The sequence below is a fragment of the Carcharodon carcharias genome, chromosome 1, assembly GCF_017639515.1.
Source record: "Carcharodon carcharias isolate sCarCar2 chromosome 1, sCarCar2.pri, whole genome shotgun sequence".
Classification (NCBI taxonomy): domain Eukaryota; kingdom Metazoa; phylum Chordata; class Chondrichthyes; order Lamniformes; family Lamnidae; genus Carcharodon; species Carcharodon carcharias.
In genome coordinates, this window is record NC_054467.1 from 271,443,268 (window position 1) to 271,461,028 (window position 17,761).

The 17,761-nt window shown below is 49.5% G+C and overlaps 1 protein-coding gene across 1 annotated transcript in view; it reads left to right on the forward strand.

Moving 5' to 3' along the window:
- Window positions 1-17,761, forward strand: part of LOC121276109 (dynactin subunit 1-like) — a gene marked incomplete at its 3' end in the record, with an annotated part of 249,284 nt that overhangs the window by 71,188 nt on the left and 160,335 nt on the right. Inside the window, exons 4-5 of the mRNA XM_041184072.1 lie at window positions 1,641-1,820; window positions 6,686-6,883. Coding sequence (XP_041040006.1) covers window positions 1,641-1,820; window positions 6,686-6,883 — 378 coding nt within the window. The remainder of the gene's footprint in view (window positions 1-1,640; window positions 1,821-6,685; window positions 6,884-17,761) is intronic.

Genomic DNA, 17,761 nt, shown 5'->3' on the forward strand with positions numbered 1-17,761 from the left:
GTATCATGGGCTACAGGAAGATATAGACGGGCTGGTCAAATGGGCAGATAAGTGGCAGATGGAATTTAACCCTGAAAAGTGTGAAGAGATACACTTTGGAAGGAGTAATTTGACAAGGAAGTATTCAATGAACGGCATGACACTAGGAAGTTCTGAGGAACAAAGGGACCTTGGTGTGTGTGTCCATAGATCTCTGAAGGCAGAGGGGCACGTTAGTGGGGTGGTGAAAAAGGCATTTGGGACACTTGCCTTTATCAATCGAGGCATAGATTACTTTTCCCCTTGGTGGAGGGATCAATAACCAGGGGGCATAGATTTAAGGTAAGGGACAGGAGGTTTAGAGGGGATGTGAGGAAGAATTTTTTCCTCTAGTGGGGAATTTGCAACTAGAACACATGAACAGGAGGAGGCCATTCAGCCCCTCAATCCTGTTGCCCATATCCTGTATTTGTGTGTAGGAGTATTTGCTGGTGGGAATCTGGAACTCACTGCCTGAAAGGGTGGGAGAGGCAGAAACCCTCATAATATTTAAGAAGTATTTGGATGTGCACTTGCAATGCCATGGCATACAAGGTTATGGGCCTAGTGCTGGAAAATGGGATTAGAATAGTTAGGTACTTGTTTGACCGGCCCAGGCTCGATGGGCCAAAGGGCCTTTTTCTGTGCTGTAGACATCCATGACTCTACTTGGTGTATGTGAACCTTGTAAGCAATTCGGAAGACAAATGGCATGTTGGCCTTTATTGCAAGGGGATTGAAGTAGAAGAACAAAGAAATCTTGCACTTCTCACCACCACCACCTCAAGGCAGTTAGGGCTGATAAAAGTACTGGCCTCGCCACTGACACTCATGACTGTTAAAGAATGAGAAAAGGATAAAGGGCTGGTCATTTAGGGCTGAGGTGAGGAAAAATTGCTTCACCCAAAGGGTTGTGAATCTTTGGAGTTCTTTGCCCCAGGGGATTGTGGATGCTCCATCGTTGAATACATTTCAGGATGGGGTAGACAGATTTTTGGTGTCTTGGGGAGTTTAGGGATATGGGGAGCAGGTGGGCAACTGGAGTTGAAGCCCAAGATCAACTATGATGGTAATGAATGGTGGAGCAGGCTCGCTGGGCCGAATGGCCTCCTACTCCTGTTTCTACTGTTTTTGTTATGTGGATACATTGGAGAAATTGGGTTGTTCTCCTCGAGCAGAAAATGTTAAGAGCAATTTGATAGATCCAGATGATCAAAATGCTGAATGGTTTTGATAGAGTAAATAAGGAGAAGCTTTTTCCAGGGTGGGTCGTCCAGTAACCAGAGGGACTCCGATTGACAAACATACCAGGGTGACACGAGGAAAACCTTTTTTAAACTTTTGAGTTGTTATGATGTGGGATGCACTGACTGAGAGAAGCAGATTTGGAAGGATAAACATTTAAAGAGATATAGGGAAAGAAACAGGAGAGTGGGATTAAAGAGCTGACAAAGGCAAGTTGGGCCAAGTGGCCTCTGTCCTATCTTCTGATTCCAGGATAATGTGGAGGCTGGTCACCTGCCGCTGAGCCAGTGACAGGAGCAGCTGAGTTGAAAGTTGGGAAGGTGGGATTGGGAAACGTGGATTTATGGCTGTTAATAATTGGTGATTTCCTGTCACAGCCGAGCCGGTCTGCGAATTCAGCGTCGAGCGCGACATCGGCTACTCCATCACCATCTGCTGCTGAGATGAGCAGCAGTGAGCCCAGCACTCCAGCACAGACTCCAATCGCTGCCCCTATCATCCCCACACCAACATCTGGACTGCCATTACCTCAGGCCCTTCCTCTGCTGTCTCCAAAGGTGAGTGAGAGTTAACCGAGCGTATTTACTCTAACTGGTACAAAGTGAAGATTTTCTACCCCTGGCTCGATGTCAACACCTGTTACAGGAGTGTAGGAACGGATAACACAACTGACCCCAAACACGTCATATCTGTGCGGCTCTAGTGGGGTGTTTGCAACTAGAACACATGAACAGGAGGAGGCCATTCAGCCCCTCAATCCTGTTGCCCATATCCTGTCTTTGTGTGTAGGAGTATTTGCTAATTTCACTACTGAAAGATATGGCTCTAAGCTCCTGGCAATGGCTCATTGTCCTATTCTAGTCAGTTGAAGTAGGTTCTTTCTGAGTGCTCTACCTGTCCCCGAATATCTCAAAAATTTGGATTAACTGATCCTCATAACTTCTAAATTCCAGGGAGACAACCCAAGGTTGTGTAATTTAAGACTGCATTCTCTCCAAAACCAACATATCCAGGTATCTGGAAAAACTCAGCAGGTCTGACAGCATTGGTGGAGAAGAAAAGAGTTGACATTTCGAGTCCTCATGTATCTTTCTTGTTAACTTAGAGACTGCAATCCCTCCAAAACCAACATATCCAGGTGTTGTTCTGGTTATAACTTAGACTGCATTCTCTCCAAAACCAACATATCCAGGTATCTTTCTGGTTTTAACTTAGAGACAGGATTCCCTCCAAAACCAACGTATCCAGGTATCTTTCTGGTTAACTTAGAGACTGCATTCCCTTGAAAACCAACATATCCATCCTAAGGTGCAGGACCCAAAACTGCTCTCTCTAACTCCAGGTATGGTCTATTTTGTCTTTTTCGTTCCTGTGATGTGGGTGTCACTGGCTGGACCAGCATTTATTGCCCATCCCTAGTTGCCCTTGAGAAGGTGGTGGTGAGCTGCCTTCTTGAACTGCTGCAGTCCATGTGGTGTAGGTACACCCACAGTGCTGTTAGGGAGGGAGTTCCAGGATTTTGACCCAGTGACAGTGAAGGAATGGTGATATATTTCCAAGTCAGGATGGTGAGTGACTTGGAGGGGAACTTCCAGGAGGTGGTGTTCCCATCTGTCTGCTGCCCTTGTCCTTCTAGATGGTAGTGGTCATGGGTTTGGAAGGTGCTGTCCAAGGAGCCTTGGTGAATTCCTGCAGTACATCTTATAGATGGTACACACATTGCTGTTACTGTGTGTCGGTGGTGGAGGGAGTGAATGTTTGTGGGGATAACCAGGGATTAAAACAAAGTGCTAATAAAACTCAGCAAGTCAGGCAACATCAGTGGTGAGAGAAACAGAGGTGAGGTTTCGACTCGATTATGACTAACAGTCCCATTGGTGGAAGGATCGAGAACAAGAGGGCACGGATTTAAGGTGATTGGCAAAAGAAGCAATGACGACTTAAAAAAAAACAGGGACTGTTTTCCTTGGTGAAGAGAAGGCTGAGAGGACACTTGACAGCGGTATTCAAAATCATGAGGGGTTTGGACAGGGTAGATAGGGAGAGACTATTCCCACTCATGAAAGGATTCAGAATGAGGGGGCACAGATTTAAAGTCCACATAAATAATCCATCAACATTCCCCTGTCTGTCTTCAAGAAGTCGCCTCTTCAAAAGATTCATTCAGGTTTGTCAGCTCTGACCAACCCTTTACAAATCCATGTTGGCTCTCTCTCATCGGCTGAAAGCTTTGAAGGTGTTGTCTCCCTGTCTTTAATTATAGACCCTAGTAATTTGCCAGAAACAGGAGTTAGGCTAGCTGGTCTACATTTCCCTGGTTCAGCTTTCTTCAACAGCGGAGAACATGCACAATTTCCCAATCTAAAGTCATGGTTTGCAATCGATTAAATGTTGGAAGATTATAGTTATGACGTCTACAATGTTCTCACCTACTCTGTTTTCTCCCCAGAGATAGAAATCATCTGGCTCAAGGGGTTTGACACTCTCTTTAGTGCCATTATTTTCTCTGTTATTGTTATTTTACTGACATGAATTTTGATGGTTCCTTGTCCCTGGTTCCAGCACACTGACCTCTTTCTCTCTTGTGTAAATACTGAGGCAAAAATTATTCGGCATATCTGCCCATTCCTTATTTTCATTGACAATATCACCATTATCACTTCTCAATCGGCCAACATTCTCCTGATCGCCCTCTTGTTCCGAACGTAATTGTCAAATTTTGCCTTTGTTTTGAACATACTTTCAAGTTTCTTTTCCTGTTCCCTTCTGGAGCTCTTGCTACCTCTGTTGTCATGTGTTTGTTGTTCTTTATATCTCTCCCATACACTGAAATCTGCTCTGGTGTGCATTTGTGTATATGCTTTATCTTTTAGTGTTGTTACTGAACGGAGGGAGACATAGGAAGTCCCCTTTGCTTTCTGCATGGCAGTACCTTGGCCAATCACCCCTTCACCCCTGTGGTAGTGATTGTGGTGATGGTTTGAATCACCCCTGTGGTATGAATTGTGGTGATGGTTTGAATCACCCCTGTGGTATGAATTGTGGTGATGGTTTGAATCACCCCTGTGGTAGTGATTGTGGTGATGGTTTGAATCACCCCTGTGGTAGTGATTGTGGTGATGGTTTGAATCACCCCTGTGGTAGTGATTGTGGTGATGGTTTGAATCACCCCTGTGGTATGAATTGTGGTGATGGTTTGAATCACCCCTGTGGTAGTGATTGTGGTGATGGTTTGAATCACCCCTGTGGTATGAATTGTGGTGATGGTTTGAATCACCCCTGTGGTATGAATTGTGGTGATGGTTTGAATCACCCCTGTGGTAGTGATTGTGGTGATGGTTTGAATCACCCCTGTGGTATGAATTGTGGTGATGGTTTGAATCACCCCTGTGGTATGAATTGTGGTGATGGTTTGAATCACCCCTGTGGTAGTGATTGTGGTGATGGTTTGAATCACCCCTGTGGTAGTGATTGTGGTGATGGTTTGAATCACCCCTGTGGTAGTGATTGTGGTGATGGTTTGAATCACCCCTGTGGTAGTGATTGTGGTGATGGTTTGAATCACCCCTGTGGTATGAATTGTGGTGATGGTTTGAATCACCCCTGTGGTAGTGATTGTGGTGATGGTTTGAATCACCCCTGTGGTAGTGATTGTGGTGATGGTTTGAATCACCCCTGTGGTAGTGATTGTGGTGATGGTTTGAATCACCCCTGTGGTATGAATTGTGGTGATGGTTTGAATCACCCCTGTGGTAGTGATTGTGGTGATGGTTTGAATCACCCCTGTGGTAGTGATTGTGGTGATGGTTTGAATCACCCCTGTGGTATGAATTGTGATGGTTTGAATCACCCCTGTGGTATGAATTGTGATGGTTTGAATCACCCCTGTGGTATGAATTGTGATGGTTTGAATCACCCCTGTGGTATGAATTGTGGTGATGGTTTGAATCACCCCTGTGGTATGAATTGTGGTGATGGTTTGAATCACCCCTGTGGTAGTGATTGTGGTGATGGTTTGAATCACCCCTGTGGTATGAATTGTGGTGATGGTTTGAATCACCCCTGTGGTAGTGATTGTGGTGATGGTTTGAATCACCCCTGTGGTAGTGATTGTGGTGATGGTTTGAATCACCCCTGTGGTAGTGATTGTGGTGATGGTTTGAATCACCCCTGTGGTATGAATTGTGGTGATGGTTTGAATCACCCCTGTGGTATGAATTGTGGTGATGGTTTGAATCACCCCTGTGGTATGAATTGTGGTGATGGTTTGAATCACCCCTGTGGTAGTGATTGTGGTGATGGTTTGAATCACCCCTGTGGTAGTGATTGTGGTGATGGTTTGAATCACCCCTGTGGTAGTGATTGTGGTGATGGTTTGAATCACCCCTGTGGTAGTGATTGTGGTGATGGTTTGAATCACCCCTGTGGTTTGAATTGTGGTGATGGTTTGAATCACCCCTGTGGTAGTGATTGTGGTGATGGTTTGAAAGTTTGTATTCTTGTGTTTGTCCCGTTGAGTACAAGATGAAAAGCTTTAGCAACATGTCTCTCTTTTCAGCTAAATTTTAGTTTCATGTTGCCTTTACTCTCTTTAGTTATCCATTGCTGTCTTTTGGGAATGTAAAGCTGGGTATAAACTAATTCTACACCACGTTCAATTCTTTTTTAAATACTGGCTTTCCTTCATTTTGCCCCTGAACAGATTTGTTTCGATTGTGAACAGTCCCTGTCTCATCCCCTTGAAGCCAGCCTCACCCCAAGTCTCCAATCTTAGTATTTTTTTCACATTTCAAACACCAGATTGAAATCCAACACAGTATAATCACTGTTAGATAGATGTTCAAGTACCATCGGGCTGTTAACGTAATCTGGCTCATTGGTCATTATTGAGTTTAATGTACCACGCCTATCTTGTTGGTTCCAGAACTTACTGTTGTGGAAAACTCTCCCAGACACACTGACAAATTCACTACCTTTCTGAATGGAGCTCATCTGTTTACCCCAATCTATATGAAAGTTAAAATCCTCCATTACAATCACTCTGCCTTTGCTATATGCTTGTCTAATTGCTGCATTTATACAATCTGCCACTCCACAGCCAGTACCATGGAGCTTATATACAACAGCCACAAAATTCTCCACTGTCTCTACATAGTGTGTTCAGTGCAAAACTATCATTATATACACTCATTCAGGGAACTAGCACAGACATGATGGGCCAAATGGCATCCTTCTGTGCTGTAACATTTTCATGAGGTAGGAATGTGATTGGTTCATGTTAATTCATGTTAATTCAGTTGATAATTTGGTGAAGGGAGAATCCCAGTTTGGTAGCTGAATGCTTCTATTTGGACTGCAGCTGTGGTCCTGTTGAGGGGAGAGTAAAAATTCTTCGATTGATATCCTATCCTTGTGTTTGTAGGAGGAGGAGAATCTCCGGAGCCAGGTGAAGGATCTTGAAGAAAAACTGGAGACGTTAAAAATGAAGAGAAATGAAGACAGAGCCAAGTTGAAGGAGCTGGAGAAATTCCGGATTCAATTTGAACAACTGCAGGAATGGAAGCTGAAGATGCAGGAGCAGCAGAATGAGCTGCAGCGGCAACTCAAAGAAGCCAAAAAGGTTCATCCTTCCCTCATTATTAACGTGCATCTTGTCCAGTCTCACTCTCCCGGAGTGTCAATCTCGGCTCAGTGGGTGGACTGCACTCAGCATGGTGAAGAGATCGCAAAGCATATCCACACAGAGAAGGGGTAACAGAGCATGTCCACGTAGAGAAGGGGTCACACAGCACGTCCACATAGAGAAGGGGTAACACAGCACGTCCACATAGAGAAGGGGTAACACAGCACGTCCACATAGAGAAGGGGGTAACACAGCACGTCCATATAGAGAAGGGGTAACACAGCACGTCCACATAGAGAAGGGGTAACAGAGCATGTCCACATAGAGAAGGGGTAACAGAGCATGTCCACATAGAGAAGGGGTAACACATCACGTCCACATCGAGACGGGGTAACACAGCACGTCCACGTCGAGAAGGGGTAACACAGCACGTCCACATCGAGAAGGGGTAACACAGCACGTCCACATCGAGAAGGGGTAACACAGCATGTCCACATAGAGAAGGGGTAACACAGCATGTCCACATAGAGGAGGGGTAACACAGCATGTCCACATCGAGAAGGGGTAACACAGCGCGTCCACATCGAGAAGGGGTAACACAGCACGTCCACATCGAGAAGGGGTAACACAGCATGTCCACATAGAGAAGGGGTAACACAGCATGTCCACATAGAGGAGGGGTAACACAGCATGTCCACATCGAGAAGGGGTAACACAGCACGTCCACATAGAGGAGGGGTAACACAGCACGTCCACATCGAGAAGGGGTAACACAGCATGTCCACATAGAGAAGGGGTAACACAGCATGTCCACATAGAGGAGGGGTAACACAGCATGTCCACATCGAGAAGGGGTAACACAGCACGTCCACATAGAGAAGGGGTAACACAGCACGTCCACATCGAGAAGGGGTAACACAGCACGTCCACATCGAGAAGGGGTAACACAGATTGCACGCTCCATGCTATTAGCTTAGCTTCGGTGAAATCGCAAAACAGCAGTATAGTTCTGGGTTTAATTACTGTGTTTAATGACAGGGATCGCTATGCAGTCTTCAATTTTTGGGACCAGTGTGCAGACTGTGTTTAATTACTAATTCATAGAATCACACAATCTCAGTGCAGAAGAGGCCCTTCGGCCCATCGAGTCTGCACCGCCAGGTGAGAAACACCTGACCTACATACCTAATCCCATTTACCAGCACTTGGCCCATAGCCTTGAATGTTATGATGTGCCAAGTGCTCATCCAGGTACTTTTTAAAGGATGTGAGGCAACCCGCCTCCACCACCCTTCCAGGCAGCGCATTCCAGACCGTCACCACCCTCTGTCGGAGGGTCTGATATGCGCCCTGTGTTTAATTGCTGGGCTCGATATGCGGACTGTGTTTAATTACTGGAGTCGGTGCTGGGACAGTGTTTAATTACTGGGGTTGGTATGCAGAATGTGCTAATTCAAGTAGGGCTAGTATGCTGACTGTGTTTAATTACTGGGGCTAGTGCTGGGATTGTGCAATTACAGGGGCCGGTGTTGGGACAGTGTTTAATTACTGGGATTGGTATGTGGACTGTGTTTGATTATTGGGGTTGATATTCGGACTATGTTTTATTACTGGGGCCATTTTGTGGACTGCATTTAATTACTGGGGCCAGTACTGGGACCATGTTTAATTCCTGGGGCCGGTGCTGGAACCGTGTTTCATTACTGTGGTGGACGTGCGGACTGTGTTTCATTACTGGAGTCGGCGTGCGGGCTGTGTTTCATTACTGGGTTGGACGTGCGGACTGTGTTTCATTAATGGGGTGGACGTGCAGACTGTGTTTCATTACTGGGGTGGATGTCGACTGTGTTTCATTACAGTGGTCAATGTGCGGACTGTGTTTCATTACTGGGGTGGACGTGCGGACTGTGTTTCATTACTGGGGTGGACGTGCGGACTGTGTTTCATTACTGGGGTGGGTGCTGACTGTGTTTCATTATAGTGGTCAATGTGCGGACTGTGTTTCATTACTGGGGTGGACATGTGGACTGTGTTTCATTACTGGGGTGGATGTGCGGACTGTGTTTCATTACTGGGGTGGACGTGCGGACTGTGTTTCATTACTGGGGTGGACGTGCGGACTGTGTTTCATTACTGGGGTGGACGTGCGGACTGTTTCATTACTGGGGTGGACGTGCGGATTGTGTTTCATTACTGGGGTGGATGTGCGGACTGTGTTTCATTACTGGGGTCCACGTGCAGACTGCGTTTCATTACCGGGATCCACATGCGGACTGTGTTTCATTACTGGGGTGGACGTGCGGACTGTGTTTCGTTACAGGGGTGGACGTCGGGACTGTGTTTCATCACTGGGGTGGACGTGGGGACTGTGTTTCATTACTGGGGTCGATGTGCGGACTGTGTTTCCTTACTGGGGTGGACGTGCGGACTGTGTTTCATTACTGGGGTGGGTGTGCAGACTGTGTTTCATTACTGGGGTGGACATGTGGACTGTGTTTCATTACTGGGGTCGACGTGCGGACTGTGTCTCAATACTGGGGTCGGCAAGCGGACTGTGTTTCATTACTGGGGTGGACGTGCGGACTGTGTTTCATTACTGGGGGGGATGTGCGGACTGTGTTTCATTACTGGGGTGGGTGTCGACTGTGTTCCATTACTGTGGTCGATGAGCGGACTGTGTTTCATTACTAGGGTGGACGTGCGGACTGTGTTTCATTACTGGGGTCGACGTGCGGACTGTGTTTCATTACTGGGGCGGACGTGCGGACTGTGTCTCATTACTGGGGTCCATGTGCGGACTGTATCTCATTACTGGGGTCGGCGTGCGGACTGTGTTTCATTACTGCGGTGGATGTGCGGACTGTGTTTCATTACTGGGGTGGACGTGCGGACTGTGTTTCATTTCTGGGGTCGACGTGCGGACTGTGTTTCATTACTGGGGTCGATGTGCGGACTGTGTTTCCTTACTGGGGTGGACGTGCGGACTGTGTTTCATTACTGGGGTGGGTGTGCGGACTGTGTTTCATTACTGGGGTGGACATGTGGACTGTGTTTCATTACTGGGGTCGACGTGCGGACTGTGTCTCAATACTGGGGTCCACGTGCGGACTGTGTTTCATTACTGGGGTCCACGTGCGGACTGTGTTTCATTACTGGGGTGGACGTGCGGACTCTGTTTCATTACTGGGGTGGGTGTCGACTGTGTTTCATTACTGTGGTCGATGTGCGGACTGTGTTTCATTACTAGGGTGGACGTGCTGACTGTGTTTCATTACTGGGGTTGACGTGCGGACTGTGTCTCATTTCTGGGGTCCATGTGCGGACTGTATCTTATTACTGGGGTCGGCATGCGGACTGTGTTTCATTACTGGGGTTGGCGTGCGGACTGTGTTTTATTACTGCGGTGGATGTGCGGACTGTGCTTCATTACTGGGGTGGACGTGCGGACTGTGTTTCATTACTGGGGTGGACGTGCGGACTGTGTTTCATTACTAGGGTGGACATGCGGACTGTGTTTCATTACTGGGGTGGGCATGCGGACTGTGTTTCATTACTGGGGTGGACATGCGGACTGTGTTTCATTACTGGGGTCGGCGTGCGGACTGTGTTTCATTACTGGGGTGGACGTGCGGACTGTGTTTCATTACTGCGGTGGACGTGCGGACTGTGTTTCATTACTGAGGTGGACGTGCGGACTGTGTTTCATTACTGGGGTGGACGTGCGGACTGTGTTTCATTACTAGGGTGGACATGCGGACTGTGTTTCATTACTGGGGTGGACGTGCGGACTGTGTTTCATTACTGGGGTGGGCATGCGGACTGTGTTTCATTACTGGGGTGGACATGCGGACTGTGTTTCATTACTGGGGTCGGCGTGCGGACTGTGTTTCATTACTGGGGTGGACGTGCGGACTGTGTTTCATTACTGCGGTGGACGTGCGGACTGTGTTTCATTACTGAGGTGGACGTGCGGACTGTGTTTCATTACTGGGGTGGACGTGCGGACTGTGTTTCATTACTGGGGTGGACGTGCGGACTGTGTTTCATTACTGGGGTCGGCGTGCGGACTGTGTTTCATTACTAGGGTGGGTGTGCGGACTGTGTTTCATTACTAGGGTGGACGTGCTGACTGTGTTTCATTACTGGGGTCGACGTGCAGACTGTGTTTCATTACTGGGGTCCATGTGCGGACTGTATCTCATTACTGGGGTCGGCCTGCGGACTGTGTTTCATTACTGGGGTCGGCGTGCGGACTGTGTTTCATTACGGGGGTCGATGTGCGGACTGTGTTTCATTACTGGGGTGGACGTGCAGACTGTGTTTCATTACTGGGGTGGACGTGCGGACTGTGTTTCATTACTGGGGTGGACGTGCGGACTGTGTTTCATTACTGGGGTCGGTGTGCGGACTGTGTTTCGTTACTGGGGTGGACGTGTGGACTGTATTTCATTACTGGGGTGGGTGTCGACTGTGTTTCATTACTGTGGTCGATGTGCGGACTGTGTTTCATTACTAGGGTGGACGTGCTGACTGTGTTTCATTACTGGGGTTGACGTGCGGACTGTGTCTCATTTCTGGGGTCCATGTGCGGACTGTATCTTATTACTGGGGTCGGCATGCGGACTGTGTTTCATTACTGGGGTCGGCGTGCGGACTGTGTTCTATTACTGCGGTGGATGTGCGGACTGTGCTTCATTACTGGGGTGGACGTGCGGACTGTGTTTCATTACTGCGGTGGACGTGCGGACTGTGTTTCATTACTAGGGTGGACATGCGGACTGTGTTTCATTACTGGGGTGGACGTGCGGACTGTGTTTCATTACTGGGGTGGACGTGCGGACTGTGTTTCATTACTGGGGTGGACGTGCGGACTGTGTTTCATTACTGGGGTCGGCGTGCGGACTGTGTTTCATTACTGGGGTGGACGTGCGGACTGTGTTTCATTACTGGGGTGGACGTGCGGACTGTGTTTCATTACTGGGGTGGACGTGCGGACTGTGTTTCATTACTGGGGTGGACGTGCGGACTGTGTTTCATTACTGGGGTGGACGTGCGGACTGTGTTTCATTACTGGGGTCGGCGTGCGGACTGTGTTTCATTACTAGGGTGGGTGTGCGGACAGTGTTTCATTACTAGGGTGGACGTGCTGACTGTGTTTCATTACTGGGGTCGACGTGCAGACTGTGTTTCATTACTGGGGTCCATGTGCGGACTGTATCTCATTACTGGGGTCGGCCTGCGGACTGTGTTTCATTACTGGGGTCGGCGTGCGGACTGTGTTTCATTACGGGGGTCGATGTGCGGACTGTGTTTCATTACTGGGGTGGACGTGCAGACTGTGTTTCATTACTGGGGTGGACGTGCGGACTGTGTTTCATTACTGGGGTGGACGTGCGGACTGTGTTTCATTACTGGGGTCGGTGTGCGGACTGTGTTTCATTACTGGGGTGGACGTGCGGACTGTGTTTCATTACTAGGGTGGACGTGCGGACTGTGTTTCATTACTGGGGTCGGCGTGCGGACTGTGTTTCATTACTAGGGTGGACGTGCGGACTGTGTTTCATTACTGGGGTCCACGTGCGGACTGTGTTTCATTACTGTGGTGGATGTGCGGACCGTGTTTCATTACTGGGGTGGACGTGCGGACTGTGTTTCATTACTGGGGTGGACGTGCGGACTGTGTTTCATTACTAGGGTGGACGTGCGGACTGTGTTTCATTACTGGGGTGGACGTGCGGACTGTGTTTCATTACTGGGGTGGACGTGCGGACTGTGCTTCATTACTGGGGTGGACGTGCGGACTGTGTTTCATTACTGGGGTGGACGTGCGGACTGTGTTTCATTACTAGGGTGGATGTGCGGACTGTATTTCATTACTGGGGTGGACGTGCGGACTGTGTTTCATTACTGGGGTGGACGTGCGGACTGTGTTTCATTACTGGGGTGGACGTGCGGACTGTGTTTCATTACTGGGGTGGACGTGCGGACTGTGTTTCATTACTGGGGTGGACGTGCGGACTGTGTTTCATTACTGGGGTGGACGTGCGGACTGTGTTTCATTACTGGGGTGGACGTGCGGACTGTGTTTCATTACTGGGGTGGACGTGCGGACTGTGTTTCATTACTGGGGTGGACGTGCGGACTGTGTTTCATTACTGGGGTGGACGTGCGGACTGTGTTTCATTACTGGGGTGGACGTGCGGACTGTGTTTCATTACTGGGGTGGACATGCGGACTGTGTTTCATTACTGGAGTCGGCGTGCGGACTGTGTTTCATTACTAGGGTGGACGTGCGGACTGTGTTTCATTACTGGGGTGGGTGTCGACTGTGTTTCATTACTGTGGTCGATGTGCGGACTGTGTTTCATTACTGGGGTGGGCGTGCGGACTGTGTTTCATTACTAGGGTGGACGTGCTGACTGTGTCTCATTACTGGGGTCGACGTGCGGACTGTGTCTCATTACTGGGGTCCATGTGTGGACTGTATCTTATTACTGGGGTCGGCGTGCAGACTGTGTTTCATTACTGGGGTCGGCGTGCGGACTGTGTTTCATTACTAGGGTGGACGTGCGGACTGTGTTTCATTACTGGGGTGGGTGTCGACTGTGTTTCATTACTGTGGTCAATGTGCGGACTGTGTTTCATTACTGGGGTGGGCGTGCGGACTGTGTTTCATTACTAGGGTGGACGTGCTGACTGTGTCTCATTACTGGGGTCGATGTGCGGACTGTGTTTCATTACTGGGGTCGACGTGCGGACTGTGTCTCATTACTGGGGTCCATGTGTGGTCTGTATCTTATTACTGGGGTCGGCGTGCGGACTGTGTTTCATTACTGGTGTCAGCGTGCGGACTGTGTTTCATTACTGCGGTGGATGTGCGGACTCTGTTTCATTACTGGGGTCGATGTGCGGACTGTTTTTCATTACTGGGGTGGACGTGCGGACTGCGTTTCATTACTGGGGTCGGTGTGCGGACTGTGTTTCATTACTGGGGTGGACGTGTGGACTGTATTTCATTACTGGGGTCGGCGTGCGGACTGTGTTTCATTACTAGGGTGGACGTGCGGACTGTGTTTCATTACTGGGGTCCACGTGCGGACTGTGTTTCATTACTGGGGTGGACGTGCGGACTGTGTTTCGTTACTGGGGTGGACGTCGGGACTGTGTTTTGTTACTGGGGTGGACGTGGGGACTGTGTTTCATTACTGGGGTCGATGCGCGGACTGTGTTTCCTTACTGGGGTGGACTTGCGGACTGTGTTTCATTACTGGGGTGGGTGTGCGGACTATGTTTCATTACTGGGGTGGACATGTGGACTGTGTTTCATTACTGGGGTCGACGTGCGGACTGTGTCTCAATACTGGGGTCCACGTGCGGACTGTGTTTCATTACTGGGGTCCATGTGCAGACTGTATTTCATTACTGGGGTCAGCGTGCGGACTGTGTTTCATTACTGGGGTCGGCATGCAGACTTTGTTTTATTACTGGGGTGGACGTGCGGACTGTGTTTCATTACTGGGGTGGACGTGCTGATTGTGTTTCATTACTGGGGTGGACGTGCGGACTGTGTTTCATTACTGGGGTGGACGTGCGGACTGTGTTTCATTACTGGGGTGGACGTGCGGACTGTGTTTCATTACTGGGGTGGACGTGCGGACTGTGTTTCATTACTGGGGTGGACGTGCGGACTGTGTTTCATTACTGGGGTGGACGTGCGGACTGTGTTTCATTACTGGGGTGGACGTGCGGACTGTGTTTCATTACTGGGGTGGACGTGCGGACTGTGTTTCATTACTGGGGTGGACGTGCGGACTGTGTTTCGTTACTGGGGTGGACGTGCGGACTGTGTATCGTTACTGGGGTTGACGTGCGGACTGTGTTTCGTTACTGGGGTGGACGTGCGGACTGTGTTTCATTACTAGGGTGGACGTGCTGACTGTGTCTCATTACTGGGGTCGACGTGCGGACTGTGTCTCATTACTGGGGTCCATGTGTGGACTGTATCTTATTACTGGGGTCGGCGTGCAGACTGTGTTTCATTACTGGGGTCGGCGTGCGGACTGTGTTTCATTACTAGGGTGGACGTGCGGACTGTGTTTCATTACTGGGGTGGGTGTCGACTGTGTTTCATTACTGTGGTCAATGTGCGGACTGTGTTTCATTACTGGGGTGGGCGTGCGGACTGTGTTTCATTACTAGGGTGGACGTGCTGACTGTGTCTCATTACTGGGGTCGATGTGCGGACTGTGTTTCATTACTGGGGTCGACGTGCGGACTGTGTCTCATTACTGGGGTCCATGTGTGGTCTGTATCTTATTACTGGGGTCGGCGTGCGGACTGTGTTTCATTACTGGGGTCAGCGTGCGGACTGTGTTTCATTACTGCGGTGGATGTGCGGACTCTGTTTCATTACTGGGGTCGATGTGCGGACTGTTTTTCATTACTGGGGTGGACGTGCGGACTGCGTTTCATTACTGGGGTCGGTGTGCGGACTGTGTTTCATTACTGGGGTGGACGTGTGGACTGTATTTCATTACTGGGGTCGGCGTGCGGACTGTGTTTCATTACTAGGGTGGACGTGCGGACTGTGTTTCATTACTGGGGTCAGCGTGCGGACTGTGTTTCATTACTGCGGTGGATGTGCGGACTCTGTTTCATTACTGGGGTCGATGTGCGGACTGTTTTTCATTACTGGGGTGGACGTGCGGACTGCGTTTCATTACTGGGGTCGGTGTGCGGACTGTGTTTCATTACTGGGGTGGACGTGTGGACTGTATTTCATTACTGGGGTCGGCGTGCGGACTGTGTTTCATTACTAGGGTGGACGTGCGGACTGTGTTTCATTACTGGGGTCCACGTGCGGACTGTGTTTCATTACTGGGGTGGACGTGCGGACTGTGTTTCGTTACTGGGGTGGACGTCGGGACTGTGTTTTGTTACTGGGGTGGACGTGGGGACTGTGTTTCATTACTGGGGTCGATGCGCGGACTGTGTTTCCTTACTGGGGTGGACTTGCGGACTGTGTTTCATTACTGGGGTGGGTGTGCGGACTATGTTTCATTACTGGGGTGGACATGTGGACTGTGTTTCATTACTGGGGTCGACGTGCGGACTGTGTCTCAATACTGGGGTCCACGTGCGGACTGTGTTTCATTACTGGGGTCCATGTGCAGACTGTATTTCATTACTGGGGTCAGCGTGCGGACTGTGTTTCATTACTGGGGTCGACATGCAGACTTTGTTTTATTACTGGGGTGGACGTGCGGACTGTGTTTCATTACTGGGGTGGACGTGCTGATTGTGTTTCATTACTGGGGTCGACGTGCGGACTGTGTTTCATTACTGGGGTGGACGTGCGGACTGTGTTTCATTACTGGGGTGGACGTGCGGACTGTGTTTCATTACTGGGGTGGACGTGCGGACTGTGTTTCATTACTGGGGTGGACGTGCGGACTGTGTATCGTTACTGGGGTGGACGTGCGGACTGTGTTTCGTTACTGGGGTGGACGTGCGGACTGTGTTTCATTACTGGGGTGGACGTGCGGACTGTGTTTCGTTACTGGGGTGGACGTGCGGACTGTGTTTCATTACTGGGGTGGACGTGCGGACTGTGTTTCATTACTGGGGTGGACGTGCGGACTGTGTTTCATTACTGGGGTGGACGTGCGGACTGTGTTTCATTACTGGGGTGGACGTGCGGACTGTGTTTCATTACTGGGGTGGACGTGCGGACTGTGTTTCATTACTGGGGTGGACATGCAGACTGTGTTTCATTACTGGAGTCGGCGTGCAGACTGTGTTTCATTACTAGGGTGCACGTGCGGACTGTGTTTCATTACTGGGGTGGGTGTCGACTGTGTTTCATTACTGTGGTCGATGTGTGGACTGTGTTTCATTACTGGGGTCGATGTGTGGACTGTGTTTCATTACTGGGGTGGGCGTGCGGACTGTGTTTCATTACTGGGGTCCATATGTGGACTGTATCTTATTACTGGGGTCGGCGTTCAGACTGTGTTTCATTACTGCGGTCGGCGTGCGGACTGTGTTTCATTGCTAGGGTGGACGTGCGGACTGTGTTTCATTACTGGGGTGGGTGTCGACTGTGTTTCATTACTGTGGTCAATGTGCGGACTGTGTTTCATTACTGGTTGGGCATGCGGACTGTGTTTCATTACTAGGGTGGACGTGCTGACTGTGTCTCATTACTGGGGTCGATGTGCGGACTGTGTTTCATTACTGGGGTCGGCGTGCGGACTGTGTTTCATTGCTAGGGTGGACGTGCGGACTGTGTTTCATTACTGGGGTGGGTGTCGACTGTGTTTCATTACTGTGGTCAATGTGCGGACTGTGTTTCATTACTGGGTGGGCATGCGGACTGTGTTTCATTACTAGGGTGGACGTGCTGACTGTGTCTCATTACTGGGGTCGATGTGCGGACTGTGTTTCATTACTGGGGTCGACGTGCGGACTGTGTCTCATTACTGGGGTCCATGTGTGGTCTGTATCTTATTACTGGGGTCGGCATGCGGACTGTGTTTCATTACTGGTGTCAGCGTGCGGACTGTGTTTCATTACTGCGGTGGATGTGCGGACTCTGTTTCATTACTGGGGTCGATGTGCGGACTGTGTTTCATTACTGGGGTGGACGTGTGGACTGTGTTTCTTTACTGGGGTGGACGTGCGAACAGTGTTTCGTTACTGTGGTCGACGTGCGGACTGTGTTTCATTACTGTGGTCGATGTGCGGACTGTGTTTCATTACTGGGGTCGATGTGCGGGCTGTGTTTCATTACTGGGGTCAATGTGTGGACTGTGTTTCATTACTGTGGTCGACGTGCGGACTGTGTTTCATTACTGTGGTGGACGTGCGGACTGT